The 20,040-nt window shown below is 39.6% G+C and overlaps 1 protein-coding gene across 1 annotated transcript in view; it reads left to right on the top strand.

The window, feature by feature from the left end:
* Window positions 1-20,040, top strand: part of HACD2 (3-hydroxyacyl-CoA dehydratase 2) — an 86,942-nt gene that overhangs the window by 52,470 nt on the left and 14,432 nt on the right. Inside the window, exon 4 of the mRNA XM_052642817.1 lies at window positions 6,685-6,773. Within this exon, the coding sequence (XP_052498777.1) occupies window positions 6,685-6,773 (89 nt within the window). The remainder of the gene's footprint in view (window positions 1-6,684; window positions 6,774-20,040) is intronic.

The raw sequence follows: 20,040 nt of genomic DNA, 5'->3' as shown, positions 1-20,040 counted from the left end.
CTGTTAGTGGAAATTCTTGCAATTTTTTGGATTCACCAGTATCACTTTGGGGGGTTGAGGACAGAGTAGGAGGTATGCAATAATCCCTTCTTTCTTGGCTAACACTTTTTAAAATGTGTGACATAACGTTTTACCCGATTCCTTTCTGGTTGCTGCTAGCCATTTTTGTTGTTGTTATTTAATGTTCATTATTTTTAGTTCAGTGGATTTGGAATTTGGGTAGGGAGATTCTGATTTCAGTTTCCACATTTAATTTAATTGCTGGCACCAACCTTGTGTCTCCTGTCTTTCTTTGGTAGTGGGCTCCACCTGAACACTGCCCTGCTCTGCTCCTGGCCTGTGTTGCCTTTCCTGTACTTAACTTTCATCCTCATCTTGGTCATGTGTAGCTAGTCTCCCAGTCCCACCAACCTGGCCCATGTGAGGGGTGCATCAGGCAGGAAGGATTTCTCAGTGCTACTCAGCTTCGCAGGGCTCAGGTGGTTGGAGCATCCTTATAGCACCCTGGTTCAGGAGAAATGAGAAGCTGATGGCCAGATCCCCTTTATATAGCTTTTGCTCAACACATGCACACACAAGTGCCTATGTTTCTTTTATCTGCCAGTGTTTTGCTTTAAAAGTTCATCACCCTTTCAACATAAATTCTCATAATTATTTCTCAATTTATAACCTTGCTTTGCCAAATATTTGCAGTGCTGACAGAGATATCTTTCTGAAACTGAGAAGCAGTCATGCCATTTTCCTGTTTACAAATGTTTTTCTAGCTCCACATCAACTTCGGGGAAAATGTGCTAAAAATAAAAGCTATTCCAAAGCAAATCAGTTATAGTCTGAGAGTGTAAGTTCATGGGAGCAGGGACTTTTCCTTCCCTGTTGTACCCCCAGCATGAAGAACAGTACAGAGTAGGTGCTCCAAAAATATTTGCTGAATTAAGTGATAGGTTCCTCTCAATACTTCTGTCCAATAGATAAATCTCATGGACCGAAGAACCTGGCTGACTACAGTCCATGGGATCGCAAAAAGAGTCAGACATGACTTAGCTACTAAACCACCCAACGATATATACCTAGTAATCATTTTGAATGAATTTTGATCTAGTAATAGCTTACTGATCAGGTTGCAGAATCTCTCTTTGTCAGTTGGAAACAGCCAGTTGAAGCAATCATCAACAGCAGAAGTGTGCAGTGTGGGTAGTTTTGATATGCTGTGTTAAAGAACACTGTGTTCGAATAAAGGGTAATGGTAGAACAGATATAATCACAATGGGATTGACTGTTAGAAGTCTAGAAAAGATCTGCTCTCATGAGGGTCAGAAGTGCGGTATACTGGGTGACTGGTTGAGGGAGGGTCTATGCTGTAGAAACTAAGTAAAGTGAGAGTTGGTATAGATGGCATCACTTGGAAAAATTCCAGGTGCCTAAATAGCCAGATTCTCTGGAACAGGAATGTGGGAGCACCTGCAGGCAAAGCCAAAAACGTCTCTGCATCTGTGTCAAGTTAGCATTGATCGGCTTTCCATTCCCTGACTTACTCAAATTTAAATTTACTGCTGAGGCAGTGCTAAAGCAGGCATGCTTCCATGCTGCTGGTAGGAGTGTATATTGAGACCAACTTTTTGGAAAGCAATTTGGTGGTATATTTCAAGAGCTTTAAAGGCATTCATGCCATTTGACCTAGTAGTTACACTTCTGGGAACTGTCCCAAGGAAATAATCCTTTTTTCTTTTTTTTTTTTTAAAGGATCTACGCCTTAAAAAAATTTTAAGTGTTATTTTTAATACTTAATTACTTCACTTATAGTATCAAGAAATTGGAACAATATAAATGTCTCACAGAAGGAGAAGAGACAAATATAGTCTACTGAAAGGGATATCATGACTCAAGTTAAAATATTTTTAATATGTTGTAAGATAGAAAATTTCTTAAAATGTTGAATGAGAAAAGCAAGCCACAAACAGTATAAACAATAGAAGTTGAACTGTATTTAAAAACAGAAGAAATAACTGGTGGGAAATTTACCAAAAAAGTAAATCTTTATTTTTGGTCACCCAAATTTACTTGCTTTCCTTAGAAAGCAATCAAATAATTCTTGTTTAGCACTTTTGAAAGGGAAACATATAAATAACCATGTTTCCTAGGAAAGGGAGCTTTGTAGTAGAGAAGGTGTAATTAATAAAGCCATATATAGTTGAATGGTGATATTCATCTCCAGATCTCCCAAACCCCTGTTTAAAATCACACTTACAGAGCATTCTAATTTTGACAGCAAAAAATGCACCCCTAGGTGAGGGTCTCTAAAATCCTAGTCATTCAGTTATTACAAAGGCTGTGCGTATATTACAAGTGAATAAATTGACATTTTGGTTTGTTAGCTAGTCTCGTATGAATTTGATTAATGAGTTGGTTTTTCCCAAGAGCCTAATTCTTGCTCTTAAGTGACATAAAATCAGATTTTTGAGCTTGGAAGTCTGAGGTCCAGATCCTGGACTTTTTTGATCCCCAACCAAATATAGGAGCAGCCCCAGAGTACTGCTCAAACCATTAGCTGTCTAGCCCGTTGTTTCAGTGATAAAAGAGCAGAAATTAAAGGAAAAAAATATTAATTTTTACATGATGAGCTGGTCTATGAGCTAAAAAAAGAGCTAGAAAGAGTGGTGGTCTTTCCTTACGTGGCAAGTACTTGATAACTCATTTAAGAAAACTTTTGATTGTCAATCTTTTTTAGGTTTTCTTATTGGAATTGTGATCTGGCTAAGTATATTCACGTAATGTTTGACTTACTAATTAGCTTCTTTAGCAGTATTACATGTTATACCATCAGGCTCTATACTTCATTCGTGCATTTGTTTAAATAAAAGGTTTATTCACATAACATTCGATTCATTCATTTAGAGTGTACAGTTTTAGAACATAATCAATTTTAGAACATTTTCATTACCCTAAAACAAAACTGTGTACCTACTGACAATTACTTTCCATTTTCTTCCTAACCTCCCAGGCCCAGGTCACTACTAATTTCTTTTCTGTCTCTATAATTTTGCCTACTCTGGATATTTCATCTTAATTAAATTATATAATACGTGTTCTTTTGTAACTGGCTTCTTCACTCAGCATCATGTTTTAAGGTTCATTAATATTGTAGCATGTATCATTACTTCATTTCTTTTCTCTATTACTTTCTATTTTATTTCTAATGTCCCATTGTATGGCTATGCCACATTTTATTTATCCCTTCATCTGTTGATGGACATTTTTAATATTTCCACTTTGGGGCTAGTATGCTGCTGCTGCTGCTGCTGCTAAGTCGCTTCAGTCATGTCTGACTCTGTGCTACCCGATAGACGGCAGCCCATGAGGCTCCCCTGTCCCTGGGATTCTCCAGGCAAGAACATTGGAGTGGGCTGTCATTTCCTTCTCCAATTCAGGAAAGTGAAAAGTGAAAGTGAAGTCACTCAGTCGTGTCTGACTCTTAGTGACCCCATGGACTGCGGCCCACTGAGCTCCTCCGTCCATGGGATTCTCCAGGCAAGAGTGCTGAAGTGGGGTGCCATTGCCCTCTCCATGGGGCTATAAACATTTGTATGAAAGTTTTCGTATGGGCATATATATATATATAGATAGATAGATAGATAGATAGATAGATGCTTTTGAACTGTGGTGTTGGAGAAGACTCCTGAGAGTCCCTTGCACTGCAAGGAGATCCAACCAGTCCATTCTAAATGAGATCAGTCCTGGGTGTTCATTGGAAGGACTGATGCTAAAGCTGAAACTCCAATACTTTGGCCACCTCGTGTGAAGAGTTGACTCATTGGAAAAGACTCTGATGCTGGGAGGGATTGGGGGCAGGAGAAGGGGACGCCAGAGGATGAGATGGTTGGATGGCATCACCGACTCGATGGACATGAGTTTGAGTAAACCCCGGGAGTTGGTGATGGACAGGGAGGCCTGGCGTGCTGCGATTCATGGGGTCGCAGAGAGTCGGACATGACTGAGTGACTGAACTGAACTGATAAATGTTTTCATTTCTCTTGGGTGTGTATATTCTAAGAGTGAAATTTCTGGGTCATAGGATAATTTTGTATTTAACATTTTGAGGCAGACTGTTTTCCAGAGTGGCTGCACTATTTTCTAATCCCGTCAGCAGTGTATGAGGGTTCCAGCTTCACATCCTCACCAGTACTTGTTATTATGTTGTTGTTGTTGTTCAGTTGCTAAGTCAGGTCTGACTCTTTGTGAGCCCATGGATTGTAGCACACCGGGCTCCTGTGTCCTCCAGTATCCCACGGAGTTTGCTCAAATTTGTGTCCATTGAGTCAGTGATGCTGTGTAACCATCTTATCCTCTGCCGCCCCCATCTCCTTTTGCCTTCAATCTTTCCCAGCATTAGGGTCTTTTCCAGTGAGTCTACTCTTCAAATCAGGTGGCCAAAGTATTGGAGTTTCAGCTTTTACAACAGTCCTTCCAATGAATATTCAGGGTTGATTTCCTTTAAGATTGACTGGTTTGATTTTGTTATTATATGTCTTTTTAATGGTAGCCCTCCAAGTGGATGTGAAGTGTATCTATCTCATTATGACTTTAATTTTCGTTTCTCTAATGATGTTGAGCACCTCTTCATGTGCTTATTGACCATTTGCATATTTTCTTTGGAAAAATGTCCACTCAAATCCTTTGCTCACTTTTAAATTGGGTTTTCTTTTATTATTGAATTATAAGAGCTTTTATATATTTTACATATAAGTTCCAGATTATATATATATTTATAGATACTTTCTCCTGTGGGTTTTCTTTTCACTGTCTTAATGTCCTTTGAGACACGTTAAGTTTTTAGTTTTGATAAAGCCCAATATTATTTCTTGTGCTTTTGTTTTCATATCTGATAAACCATTGCCTAATCCAGAATCACAGAAATTTACATCTATGTTTTCTTCAAAGAGTTATTTTACCTCTTACGTTTAGATTTTTGATCCATCTGGAGTGATTTTTTGTATTTGGTCTAAGAAAGTGTCTCAGCTCCATTCTTTAGATATTCAGTTATCCCAGAACCATTTGTTGAAAAGACAAATATTTTTCCATTGATTTGTCTTGGCACTCTTGTTGAAAAATCAAGTGACTATGAATGTGAGGGTTTACTTCCAGACTCTCGGTTCTATTCCGTATATTTATATGTCCATATGTTTATATTTTTGTATTCATTCTATTTCCCTGGAGAAGGAAATGGCACTTCATTATTCCCCATTCCAATATTCTTGCCTGGGAAATCCCATGGACAGAGGAGCCTGGTGGACTGTAGTCCATGGGGGTCACAAAGAGTTGGACACAACTGAGTGACTAACTTTCATTCATTCTATAAAGGTTTATTGAGCATCTTTATATGCCAGCATTGTGCTTGACATGTCCATTTTACTTGCTTTTGAAAACCAAACCATACCTCTTCAAAGCCCAAATCTTTAAAACTCATTCTAATAGGATGTAGCATCTCTTTTTCTTAATGAGATATAAAATAATTTTCTTTCATAGCCAAACCTATAGAGGTAATTTTAGCTTCGTATGATTGTACATGGTCTTTTGGCAAGTTGTAGTTTGTCCAGCTATATAAATGTCGAGAAGTCTGAGTGATTTTAGAGGGCTTAGAAGAATGAAAATTGATCAGGGATAGTCCACTGAATGTATTGAAGATGAGGTTAGTTTTAAAGTGAATTAAGAATTTACTACCTGTGATAAGGGGTTCCTGGCAAGTGTGGACTTGCCCACATGCCACTTGACAGGTCTGGGAAGTTGGTAAGTCTAGTTACTGACAGCAATCTGACCAGAGAGAAATGGTGGCGAGGTTATTGGACTGGATACCCATAATTCTGCTTCCAGATTTGATTTTTATAGCAGTTCCTTGCCAATGTGGAGTTATAGAGAGGAGAATATTTTTAGATAATGAATTACTACTCAGTTTAAGATGAATTAAAGGAGGGAAGATTTTTATATAATGGTGGTGGCTGGTCTCTAGATATGGACTGTGGTTGTAGGAATTGAAGGGAGAAAGCCAAAGAAATGTAAACTTAGCAGAACTTGATAATTATTGAAAATAATTAAACATGATTCTAGCGTTATAACTTGAGGACATTGGAAAGATAGTTGTACCAGTGCTTACCCTAATGAATAAGGTGAGAAAAAATGGTATATAAACTTTGAGTTTGTCTGCTTGTTGGCAAAATATAAAAGATGCCAACCTAACTGTTGGTGTATCATATCCAGTCTGAAAGCCAGGAGCTTTCAACATTCTGTTGACGCAAACAGTTGATTTTCCTTTCCATAGTTGCCTGTTCATTTCTGAAACCCATATTGTAAAATGAGCTTTCAATGTCTAATTTTAAGCATTAAGCAATGGTTTTATTTTCTCTGCCTATAAAACTGTTAAAAAATAACTGTACTCTGTCAGTGACTTTGAAAGACCTAGGAAAGTTACCTAGATTCCATGGTTTGCAATTACCATTAACAATATTATTGTTTTGAGGGAGGAAAAAGTTTTAATATTGATTACACTGAAAAACATAGTCTATATAGCAATGTAGATAAATTTCAGCTGCTCATGATAGCTTTAAACATTAAAATTTGGATGTTTTAGGAAATCTGTTACATTTTGAAACTCAGTACAATACATTTATTTACCCATCCTAAATTTTCTTTCAGGAATTGTTCCATCTTCTGTTGTCCTGACTTCTTTCCAGGTGATGTCAAGAGTTTTTCTAATATGGGCAGTAACACATAGTGTCAAAGAGGTAAGCATTTAAATAGACAAAAATAAAATAATATTAGCATTAACAAACTTCAGTCAACTTTTCTTTCTTTGTGTATTATCTTTGTGATAATACACAACATGTGTATTATCGCTAAAGATGGAACTCCACATCATATCAATATAGCCCAAATAAAATTCACTTGTACTATAGGAATTCGGTTGCTTGTGGGAAACATACCCCAAATATACAGAGTTGAAAAAAGGAGACCGATTACACAAAGTCCTGAAGTCTCAGTTCCCTTGGAGATTTGGCTGGTGTGGCTATGGTCTGCACCTCAGTTATATTTTTCTGGTATCTTGTTTGAATTCAGCACCATAAACTCTGGACAGCTACATCTTTGTAGTGGGACTGTTGGGGAAGTGAGGGACGTAAATTCATTCCCACTCCAGTCTTTATCGGACCAGGGTAAAGTAACAAACTTGTTCCTACCCAGTTCACTTGCATTAATGGAATTCCCACGTGTGCTGAGTCTAGTGGTTCAGGGAGATGAGTGCTCTTCTGAGGGTCTGAGGCAGATGCCCAGGCAGGCCAGCTTATAAGAACTGGAGGGAGGAAACCATCAATACTATGGCTATAAATCCACAGCTATCTTTCATTGTCTGGTATCGGAGAAGGGAATTGTCCTAGTATGTTTTTCGCTTTTTAACAGTCCATTATTGTTAATGTCACCATGAGGCAGAGTACTGGTACCCACCAAGAAGATTCAGTTTTCAGTTTTCCAGTCCCAGTAACTTACCACCAGCATTATGGGGTACTTTAGCCTCATGGTATGTGCTTATCTATTAGCATTATCCTGGTGTTTTCTTTGTCTTCTATTACTCTGAAAGCCCTGTCAAAACACTTGGTTTTTCAGGATTTATTTAGACAGTTTCGTTTGTTTTTTAACTAGTGATTGTTTTTAACTTTTTATTGGCATGTGGTTTATACATAAAGAAAAATGCACATAGTTAAGTTTTTAATGGAAATTGACTAAGCTAATTGTTCTTGTTACAGATCCACAGAATTTTTCTTTTAAGTTCATTCACTCCTTGAAGATGTCTGTTTACGCTTTCTGTGTAGGAAGGATGTAAAACAATCTCATACTTTTACCTAATCACTTTTTAGAGTGGCCATATTTCTTTAAAAAAAGAAAAGGTCAAAAACAGACAAGTAAATCCTAACGTGGCATATTGCCCCTTGTTGTCATTCTTGGTTGTTTCTGGAGTAAGGAAAAGTTAGTCTCTTCATTGGTTTCAAAGTCCTTTCTATAAATCATAATAACCTGTATTTCTTCCTTCTTTCCTTTCTGTTTAACCAGCAACTCATAGTTTTAACTTCCCAATAGTCTTAAGTGACCTAAACTTTCTTCCTAATAGTAACTCATTTATATTCTTAAACAAGTAATTATGTACTTCTAATAATTAAATGTTAGTTACATGAAGATAGTGTTATCAACTGTGGAGTGTTTATAATCAGCCAAGAGAGTCAGATACTAGGTGTCCAGGAGCTAATGCTCCAGCTGATGGATTATTCATGGCCTCTGCTTCTCCTCTCTTCTGCTTCAGTAACCACTTCTCTGCTTATTAGCACTTCTGGCAAAGAGTGTAGACAAGTAAATAAAAAATGCTTACAATTCAAGTTAAGCAGTGGTTACCATATTGCTGTTACCAACATTTCCTAGAATTTTCTGGGCGGAGCAATAAGACAGCTTGGCTTAAAAAGCTATTAAGTGTCTCTGTGGATTACAGGTATGCGGACCTGGCCATTGCCCTTAGTAATCACCCACCTGACAGGTGCACAGACTTGCCATGTAACAGATGGTTTCACATGTAGTGTCAGCACAGTTATTTCAGTTACATGCTTGGTATGTTTGCATAGTCAAAATTGTTCCTCTGCAGCCAATGTTACCCAATTTTACCATCATTAACGTATTATTTTCTTAGGAATGTAGTAAATCTCACTCTTTCTGTCATCTCTTCCGTTTTCTTCTTTTCATATATACCCTATTGATTGACTTACTCCTTTCTCACATAAATAGGATTCATTGTTTCTACTGCTCCATGATCACACTTCTTGTCTTTTCTTTGAAAAGAACCCATTCATTGTTTTGTTTATGGCAGTAGATTCCCTCTTGACCCACCCCAGGTTGCTGATAGGTAGCCTGAAAACCTGTTAGTGTGGCATTTCAGAGGCCAGTTTGCTGTCTGTCACCTGCTCCTGACCCCCCTTCTCTTAGCAAAGGCTATTTTTTCTGCTGTCAAGTTTCATGTTAGCTATAATTTAGTTTGTCCTATACAACGTTATATATGGCTTCCTGTTAAATGTCCATTCTTCTCTTTACTGAAACATCTTTTAAATATCATTATTTTCCTTATATTCAGCTTTGTTTATTTTTAATGGTGAGAACCACATAACTAATAACTAAATTCCCAATAACTAATGCATAGGGAAATTGATCCCAGAAATAACTGCTTAATAAAATATATCTCACTTTATCATATTAATGTTCAAATTCTTTCCACAGTACTTTGCTTTCATCCTCAGTTTCTTTTCTTACATCACATGTCCTCTAAAGTGGACACACATACTTTGTTCTCATAGCATTACATTTGGGTTTGGACTCTTGCCCCACCCTCTTTGGCCTGCCTATATTTTCTACACTTGTTCCCCTTGTTTTCTATAATTGTACCTGATGTACTAAGGTATAGCCTATATACATTTTAGGACTAGATACTATGATTTTCGTATTTGAGGTAGATTTTCTTTTAAGAGGCCCTATAGAACATGCAGTCTTACCTGTCATTTTTATTCTCTGCTGCATGGAACACTAGTCACATAAATGTTGCCAGGTATATCATAGAACTAAAAGATGATCAGATGGTTTTCTTCTCTGATGTGTAAGGATCCACCATTACTAGCAGGACTTCTTGATGAGCAGGATATTAAAGATAAAATGTCGCTATGCTCAAAAGTTTTTTCTTGACCTAACATAGCAAATAACCTCCCCACTTCTTCCCTTTTAAGGGGACTTTATATATAAGCAAAGTTAAGCCTCTGATAACATGTTCAGGGTGAGATATAGGGTGTGTGGGATACAGGAGGAATCAGAAATTCTAGCTAACATGTTTTCTTTGCAGTTTTTCCACCTGACCCCCAGAAATGTGCTGGCTTCTTCCGCATTCCTTAGCCGGGATGGCCACTGCTACTGCCACATCAGGCTTCTGTGGGCATTTGTTCCCCTCACCTTCTGTTTGGGTCAGTGTCTTTGTCTGTTTACTCACCTGAAACAAGATTGATGTTTTTCAGAGTGAACTGCAGTGGGGAATGCTACCTTAGGTCCCTTACTATGACCCACCACCCCCACCGCCCATCAAAAACAGAAGTCCACAGGGCACACATTCTATCTTCTCTAAAAGTAGCTAAGCCAAGCCCCAGATTCCTGGACACACAAGTAGGCCACTGTCCCTTTTCCTGGGCCAACCCTCTTTGAAGAAGCCCCCACATAGCCTCTGCTGAGTTCTCAGTGTGAGATTGCTGTGTTCTTGAGCAGAAGTCCCAGGTTACCGCTGTGAGCAGCAGTTGAATAAGAAGTTGTTGGGCTCTCACTGTGACTTAGCCTAAGTGCTGCGAACACCTTCAACACCTTACTGGGTAGGGTAACTTGTGTAAAATAGAGCTTTGCCCTGGATTGCTGAGCCTTCTCTCCTTTCTTCCTTACCCTTTGCCACCATTAGAGGAAAGGATGTTTGCTCACATTCCTCTGGAATGTCCTGTGAGTTCTCCTGATTTCACCAGTCAGCTGGTTCCCACTTCTTTCTGGCATGCCACTGGGCTTTTTGACACTTAAGTTGCCATCTTTGCTAACTTCTCAGCAAGCTGCCTACAAAAAGTCTGTCATGCATGTTTAAGAAAGTTAGCAACGTCCGGTTCTCTATCATTATGCTGGTTTTTGTTGTTTGTTGCATTATGCTTTACAGAGGGCTTTATTAAAATATGATTATTCACTCTTGACGGTTGTCTCTTGGGGTAGGTTGTAGACTCCACTTAAAACTTGGAAGCTAGAGCGGCAAACAACCGTCTGTCAAATGGCAGAGTTGAAGGTAAACTTCTGAATTAAAAGTCTTCCTCCTGCATCAAAGCTTGCTCTCACCAGTTAGAAATGTGATGTGAACACATTCTTACTTTTGTTTGCTAATCATACTTTATCCCGTGTAGAGTTGAAAACACCCATCTCAGTTAGGCATTCCAGTATTCTTGGGCTTCCCTGGTGGCTCAGACAGTGAAGAATCTGCCTGCAGTGCGGGAGATCTGGGTTGGGAGGATCCCCTGGAGGAGGGTATGGCCACCTACTCCAGTTTCTTGCCTGGAGAATCCCCATGGACAGAGGACCCTGGCAGGCTACAGTCCATGGGGTTGCAAAGAGTCAGACACAACTGAGGAACTAAGTACATCACATCTCAGATGCAGAAGCACCTTTCCTCTTCAGCAGTTCTGTCATACCACATGCATATTGAAATATGGTTCTCTAATCAGATGGTTTATACATGAAATATACAAATAATTGGAGCCCCTGGGTGCTTGTCTGCAACACTTTGCCAATGTGCTTCTCTGCTTCTTTAGTGCTCATTTTAGGGCTTCTGATATATCCCTCCAGTTAATGGACCTTTCTTCTCGAAAGTTCCAAGACTATTTTTCATACTGGCATATGGACTATCTGGAACAGAATGTCCTGGAAAGCTTCTTAGAAATGCACCTTCCAGGTCCCACCCCATATTTGATACAGAATTTTGAGAAGTGGAGACAGAGAACCATCACTGTTATTAAGCTCCTTGAATAATTTGATGAGATCTAAGATTTGAGAAACACTCTAAGATACTGTAATGTGCTGTAATTTTTATTCAACTTTCCTTTTTCTTGACTTTACTTCCTATCTCTGCTTAGTTTCCTGTTCAGTTCAGTCACTCAGTCATGTCCGACTCTTTGCGACCCCATGAATTACAGCACACCAGGCTTCCCTGTCCATCACCAACTCCCGGAGTTCACCCAGACTCATGTCCATTGAGTCGGTGATGCCATCTAGCCATCTCATCCTCTGTCGTCCCCTTCTCCTCCTGCCCCCAATCCCTCCCAGCATCAGAGTCTTTTCCAATGAGTCAACTCTTTGCGTGAGGTGACCAAAGTATTACAGTTTCAGCTTTGGCATCAGTCCTTCCAAAGAACACCCAGGACTAATCTCCTTCAGAATGGACTGGTTGGATCTCCTTGCAGTCCAAGGGACTCTCAAGAGTCTTCTCCAACACCACAGTTCAAAAGCATCAATTCTTCGGCACTCAGCTTTCTTCACAGTCCAACTCTCACATCCATACATGACTACTGGAAAAACCACAGCCTTGACTAGACAGACCTTTGTTGGCAAAGTAATGTCTCTGCTTTTCAATATGCTATCTAGGTTGGTCATAACTTTCCTTCCAAGGAGTGTCTTAATTTCATGGCTGCAGTCACCATCTGCAGTGATTTTGGAGCCCCTCAAAATAAAGTCTGTCACTGTTTCCACTGTTTCCCTATCTATTTCCCATGAAGTCATGGGACAAGATGCCATGATCTTAGTTTTCTGAATGTTGTGGTCATACCCCAATAAGCATAATAGAATTTATGATTCTATTCGGTTACACAGATAATTAGGGTATTCTTTTAGGTGATGGAGAGTCTAGGTATGAGCCCTGGGGCTCTTCCATCTCGGGAGTCTGGTTTTCCAGTTGGTATGTCGTTTACATAGATACTGGGCATATAGATCAAAGTCCATAGTCCAGCCCAAGATGGAGCCCTGCTTTCAAGATGGAGCCTGTTCTATCTGTTTCCGCCTTCAATATCACCTTCCTTGGATAGTTTTTTATTTTCTAGGTAAGTCACACACTATATTCTAGAACATGGAGGCTGAGCAGTCATATCTTACATGAGGGTTGGTGAGGGTGGACTTCGGCAGGCATGTCCCTTGTGGCTTAGGACAAAGCACTTCAACTTTCCTAGCCTTGTTTTTGCCATCTGTGACAGAGTAATACTAGTATCTGCCCTGCTCATGTCACAGAGTTTTTATGAAGATTAAGTGAAAGGACTATATGAAAACAAGGCGTCAGCGTTTAGAAATATCAGGGTCTCTGGCTTGCGGTTTTGTTGCCGAGCAGCTTCTGAAGCCCTAACATACAGAGTCGTCTCACTTCAGAAGGAATGGTGCTTCCTTCAGAGATGTAGCACAGTTTTCCTTGTCTTCCTCCTGTCCTCCTCTTTTTCACTCTGCGGAAGCTGAGAGACTAGGTACGGTGACACCCTGACCCTGCGCGGCTGTTGCTGTTGTGTTGTGTTGGGTCGTGGGTTTCTTTCTCGGCTGGGTTCACAGTGCACTCTTGCTCTTGGCCCCTCGGTGGCCTCCCTTGTCTGCACGTTTCCTGTCGCTGCAGGTGCTCCTCAGTGTCCGCAGGGGCCATCCGTGAACACGGCCTTTCAGTGGGGAAGGCAGGGCGCCTTCGCACCCCCGTTGTTCAGATGGGGAGCTGCGAGGCTGTCTCTCTAGGGCGCGTTGTGCCATATGCCACTGTCTTCCTCTCGGGGACCTTTTCTCAGTGATGTTCCAGCTCTGCCAACCAAAGACATTGGGATATATTCAGTGTCTTTTGGCCCCCTGAGTGCTGAGTCTAAAGTTCTCCACCCTACTCTATCTATTCCCTTACTTTCTATTTTAAATATTTCTGTAGGTGGATTTGCAGCCCCTTCACTTTTAAAATTAGCACTTCTCCTAGAGGTAGAAAAACTTCATCATTTGATTGTTAATCAGACACTGTCAGACTTGAGACAACTCCAAGACAGATGTAGCAGTAATTTAATGCCACTTCTGCATCTGTTAATAATGGACACATAAAGAAAATGTTACTTTTCTCATGGCTAGATGGTTCTCTCTAACATTGTGTATATTTAGCTTAGGTGATTTGAGCAAAATCAGATTGTCTAGTTTTCTCTGAGTGTTTTTCTGTCCTTTTCCAACATTTTCTTGAACTGTGTATAAAAATTTTGTTTCAAAATATTGAAAAATATTTAGATCCTTTTGGATTCAGTGTCAGTTCACTTCTGACATCTCATGTTGCATCTTTCTCCCATTGCCTTAGTTCTGTAGCCCCTGGAAAACTCCAGTGGTACTCCTTTGTTCAAAATGTATTATACTTCTTTCTTTGATGATTAAGTCAGTTTTGTTTAAAATAAAACATCTTAAGCCATGCAAGCCAGTATTACCACTACAGCCTACAAGAACATAGCCCCATTTTTCGATTAAGGATTGATAGGTTCCAGGCTCAACAAAATCAGGAAATCGGTTTAGTTTGTGTTTAATGTTAGTCTTTTTCTCTTCTGGCCGCTCCTCTTCACCCTTCTCCGTTGGTGACCCTGCCCTACAAACACCCTCACACTTGAAGTTTCTCGGCACTTTCTTTTGCTCTCTTCCCCCGACGGCTGTCTCTGACATCCTTCGTTCCATTTCTCAGTTCTGGCATGGGGGGGGGGGGGGGGTTACATCAGACAAATTCCCTGGAAGACTGCATAGTTATCTTCATTTGGGAGGGTGTCACGCAGGGCAGGAAGGGCCAGGGCCTGACCTGTCAGCTCCCAATGAAAGTGTCCCATTGTTAGGAGGTTCTTCTGGGACCCAAAGCCAGACCTGCCTGCCTGCCTAGTCCAGACTTTCCTGCACATGCCCGAGCCCTTCAGGCTGAGCAGTGTTGGCCTCTTCCTTTCCTTCTGCCCCAGAACTTCCAGATTCTTGGTGTCCCCAAGATTCAGTTGGTCTTTTTAAATATTGCGCTAATACCCTTCTACCCCCATTTGACTGATGTTCTGGGTGTGTCAGTGGTGTCTCCAACTTTCTTCCTATTTTTGATAAGGAAGTTTCTAACAGAGAAGCTTGTGGTTGGAATTCATCCTCTTCAGGCGTAAGATGTTTTCAAACTATTGGGTAGTATCTTAACATATGTAACTGCTGCTACTTAGCCTATTTAGAGCCAAATCTGGATATGTGAAGTCCTGAGATTCACAAAGATGTTTGACTCTTGGCACGGGAAACTCCCATGGAAAAGGAATAAGAGTGAAAAAAGAAAAAAAAAATGTTACCTTTGTTTCCCAAAGAAACAGCTGAGATTTACCATGAGAGCCTCAGTGGCTTCAGCTTTGGTCATATGCTCAGCTTAAGCTGCGGAGTGACTCAGGGAAGGAAGCCTGTTACTTGAGCTATGCTGTCAAGCTGTACTGTCAGTGGAGAGTCACCAGTAAGTGAATCCTGACACTAAAACCAGTTTCATCCATGATTTGAGAGTAAAGTGAATTCAGATGTTTATTTCAAGCGAAAAAGGGTAACTTTTTGCTCCTGTATAGTGATAGAAGCATGTTGGTTATGAACATTTTTCTTTTGAATATTTCTATCCTGGGACTGTCCATAGGAATTTTTAGCAGTGAAAAAAATGTTCTGCACCTATGCTGCTCAACATAGTAGCTCCTAGTTGTATGTGTGTACATATTGAACCCTTGAAATAACCCCTGAGTGACTAAGGAACTGAATTTTAATGTAATTTAGTTTTAAATAGCCACATGTGACTGGAGGCTACTGCATTGGACAGTGTAGCTGTAGTTGTTCAGTGTAATATTATTGGGTTGGCCAGAAAGTTCATTCAAGTTTTTCTGTAACATCTTATGGAAAAACTCAAACTTTTTGGCCAACACAATATTTACCATTTTCTTTATTTCAGTCAATTAGGTTTTCATATATTTTATCTCATGTGCAAGATTATATGATTTAAAAGAAAAAAACAAGTAGCCACAGGAAATTTATATGACATACTTGGTATGCTGTGTTCTTTAAATCCAGGAATTCTTTTAGTACTCTAAATTAAATTCTGTTTTTTTTAACTGTTGTTCAAAGCTAAATTAAACTCATAAAAATCCTGATTGCAGGTGTGGGAAACTCTATGGTATGCTCATCTGTTGCAAAGATAGCCGTTCATTAACTGGTGAGGCGGGAGGCCATGCAGACTCCACCTTTCAGAGACCTGGAGTTTGGCCTTTGCAGTGGAGTCACCATGATACCATGTCCCACGTTTGGCTCTGCTGAAAACCGTTTCACAGACCTTGTCTCTCCTATTTGACTTCAAGGATCCCTTAGAAATACAGTCAACATTATTATCCCTATGAGCTCAAAGATTCTCACCTCACACTGTAAAAGATGATTGGCATGCATCGTGAGCATTGCTAAAATATATCAGCAGAGTCAAGGAAAGTTAAAAATTATTAGTGATAAACTGCTTTTAAATAGGTGTGCTCCATGGTACAGTAAGTGGAATTTTTAAAGCATTGATTAATATTCATTTGAAAACTTTTAATATGTAGGAGGAGGAACTGTCTCATAAATTATCTGCTCCTTTGCCAAAGCGGTCCTTTGTATACTGTTGCTTTTTCAATATATTTTCAGCATGAATGTGAAATATCAGATCATTTAAAAATACATAAATTGACAAGAATACCAGTACATTCAGTCTCTTGGCAGTTGACTTGCACAGTGAATGCAGCAGGTAACTGGTCTTGGTGGGAACCTTGAAGACAACAGGGGAACCTGAAGAAATCCCCATTCCCCTGCTCCCATGAAGTATCTATGAAGTGTATTTCCATGGTTTCCAGGAGGAGGATTCAATAACCTTTTTTGCCTACCCATGTCAAGAAGCCCTGTATAGTCAGGAAGCTCTCATTAAAAGCTGTGATGCATCACAGATAAAATTAAGCATATTACTAAGTCATCTGCATTTTCCAGAGAATGGAGCCCTTTCAAGTCTGAAGTGAAACCCTGGTGCACTTCGGGAATTTGTAAGACGTGACTTGATATCCACATGTGGATGTGTGTGGAAGCATGCTGAGGGTATGCCTGCATTTGAAAGGGAGGGAGGAGACTAATTATTAGGCTTGATGCATTAAAGACTTTTAACTTATCTTTTCTTTACATTGCCGCCATAAACATTTGTTTTTAACAGGGTGAGTTTTGGTATCTTCTCCCCTTTACTATAGTTTGCTCTGGCAGAAACATGACCAGGATAGCTGGAAACTGAGAACTGCGCCTCTGTTTGGCCTTCTGCTTTGGTGCTGTCTTGATAAGCCAAGTTTAAGGAATCTTTCGTTGAGGTCTGTTTCAAACCAGTATATGTTGAGAGCCTCAAGTATAAACACTAATCAAATTAACCAAGTTTTTAAATATACTAAATACTTTTTTTTAATTTTCGAGTTTTTCAAGTAGTCATGTTACATTTATGTAGCACCTTGCCATCAGTAGCAGAGCTTATCAACTGGTATCAGATGTCTGTCCCCCAGGTGGGTGTTAAAAGAAATTTCAAGAAGAATATGATGACTAGAATGTCTACATCATCTCAGAACAAAGCTCACCTCAGCTAGTAATTGGCACATTGACCTAGTGTTATGCAGTCACTTTTTTTTTTTTTTAAGAAAAAAGCAGAAATACAGATTTTTTAATGTGAAATCTCTCAACTTAAAAACCTGGCTCAGATACTTTTTAAAGCACAGTACAAATTCAAACAAAACATTTGTGATCCAGGATTATGGGCCATTGTTTTAATATTTGTGTTCCAAGAGATGATACTCAAAGCCTTTGTTTTTATTTTCTGTCTTACATTTTTGCAATTATTAAACCATCATAGAACAAAAGAACCATGACATTTCACAGTGTATGTTGCTCATTTCATGTTCTTTTGACCACGTCAGTTACACTTCTGACAGTGATCCATTCTGTCCCCTCTAGAGTGTTCGGTAGGCACACTGGGATGATGCATTTAGAGGTCTGGGGGCAGACTGTGGGGTGACTGCACCAGCTCTCCCCATGAGACCACAGTAACCTATTGCTGGGCATATTGATCTCAGGCTTTCTTGGCAATAGTTAGAGGACTATTGCTTCATAGAATACTTAGTCTGTATTGGATATATATGATCAAGGTGGAACTAATTAATGACTGTTTTCTGATGCAGTCCTTATACTTGAGTTTGGTTGAAGGTAATAATAGTTGCATGAAAACTGTTAATAACATGCTCTTTGAAGCTGAGAGAATCAAACTGAACTTAGGAAGAACATTGGGAAAGGCTAGCAGCTGGTGAGATCCTTAGACATCCCAGATTTGGTACAAGCTAATGCTTTAACACTTAAAAGAAAACACAATGACAAAGCAAAATATTATTTTGGTAATTAAGCCTAAGAGGCAGCCACCAGCCTGTACTGGATCCCAGCAGTGACTAGCATACATAGTAGAAACTTAATAAATATTTGTTGAGTTGATTTTTTCTTTCATGGAATAAAAATAATAACTGCTATTTATGAATGGCTAGCACTTTACTAAGCTCTTGATAGGTTTTTCTAACCTCACGTGAACCCATGCAAAGGCAAATATGTTACCTCAGTTTCCATATGAGGATATTGAAGCTGGGAAAGGATAAGGACATGCAGCCTGGAAGCCTGGAGGTCTGTTTGGTTCCAGAGTTCAGTGATTGGAAAAGAGGCTAGTTGTAGGAAATCGCCATTCTTTCTTCATATTTCCTGGGAAATGGGCTGACAGATAGTAGCATCAAAGTTGGACTAATGGGAACATTTTAGCATTCAGACCTGCATGTCTGATTTTGTCATAAATGCAGAATTGATCGTGCATTGCCTATTTACTGCATGCTTATACAGGTTTCTCATTGCATGTTCAGAAAAGTTAATTTCATGACCAAGACTTGTTTCAGTAAGCCAAAACATTTAACTAGGCCATCATCCATATTAAAGAGTAGTTATTGTGTTGTAATGGAAATAATTTTTAATCAATCCCCCTTGTCATTGTAGGTTAAGAAAATTTTATATAGTTGCATATTTTTCTCTCCTTTAAAAGGGAAGTATATTAATATAACTCACATTTTCCATATAAAAGGAGTATTATTTTCTGGTTTGTTTACTGTGTATCCTATGATAGGTTTTTATTTTATTTTTTAATTGAAGGATAATTGCTTTACAGAATTTTGTGGTTTTCTGTCATACATCAACAAGAATGAGCTATAGGTACACTCTTGTCCCCTCCCTTCCAAATCTCCCTCCCCATCCCACCCTTCCAGATTGTCGTAGAGCTCCTGTTTGAGTTCTGAGTCATACAGCAAATTCCCACTGGCTATCTATTTTACATATAGTATTGTAAATTTCCATGTTACTCTCTCCATACATCTCACCCTCTGCTTAGTCCCCTCCCCCATAAACATTAAATCATGGATACTTCACACATGGCAGTTGCCATGTGAAAAGACCAACACTTATCCAGACATCTTTTTTTTTAAACCACCACACGTCAGTATTTATTACATTTCAATTCCTTATCAAGGAGGACATTCCTTTTAAGTAGATAACCAGATGAGTTACATTTTTGTTCAAAAAAACTTAATAAAGTCATGGAAAGGACCAGGATTGTCGTCAGAACTGTCCTGTGCCCCAGCCCAAACCTGCTGACGTTACCCTCAAGGCAGTAGCCCTGTGACCTCACTCTCCCAGGCGCCCAGCCCTCCCCACCCAAGGCTGTTCCAGCCAAGGCAGAGAACATGCAGGCCAGGCTGCAGACAGGTCAGCAGATACTTAATCAGTACCTTCTCTGCTCTGGTATCATGCTCAGCACTAGTTTGCATGGAAAAGAGAAATCACAGGTGCCTCCTTCACAGGGCTTGCTCAGGAGCAGAGTCAAGCAGTGCCTTAGAGTGGGGTAACTGACAAGGCAGGAAAGACAGGCTGCTGGCACCACGTGTCACACTCCAGCTGCCCAGCTGAGGGGTACACCAGCCTGGTCCAGCTCCTAAGGAGCTGTTCTAGTCTCCCAGGCCCACTTGTTCCTCCTCATTGGGTGGTCCTGGAGGTGCAGTGCATTAATACATATAAAGCATTTAGAACAGTGCCTGGCACTTAGTAGGTGCTCAGCAAATGTTAATTACATATTAGCTATAATGTAACCTTATCTTTTCCCAGACTTTCAGTGACAATTTTTTGTATAACTGTATTGAATTCTTCTCTGTGTCCTGAAGCAGAGATATAATTGACTTTTAAAACAGAGATATAATTGACTGTTCACATAGGAATGAATTCTTTATACTTATTAAAATAGTTTCACAGTTAGCTGGTGAAGATTTATACATAATTACTTTTACCATACTTAAGGGATAATTAGCCCTG

This window comes from Budorcas taxicolor, chromosome 1 (genome assembly GCF_023091745.1).
Source record: "Budorcas taxicolor isolate Tak-1 chromosome 1, Takin1.1, whole genome shotgun sequence".
NCBI lineage: Eukaryota > Metazoa > Chordata > Mammalia > Artiodactyla > Bovidae > Budorcas > Budorcas taxicolor.
This window is presented reverse-complemented; position numbering and strand designations above follow the sequence as displayed.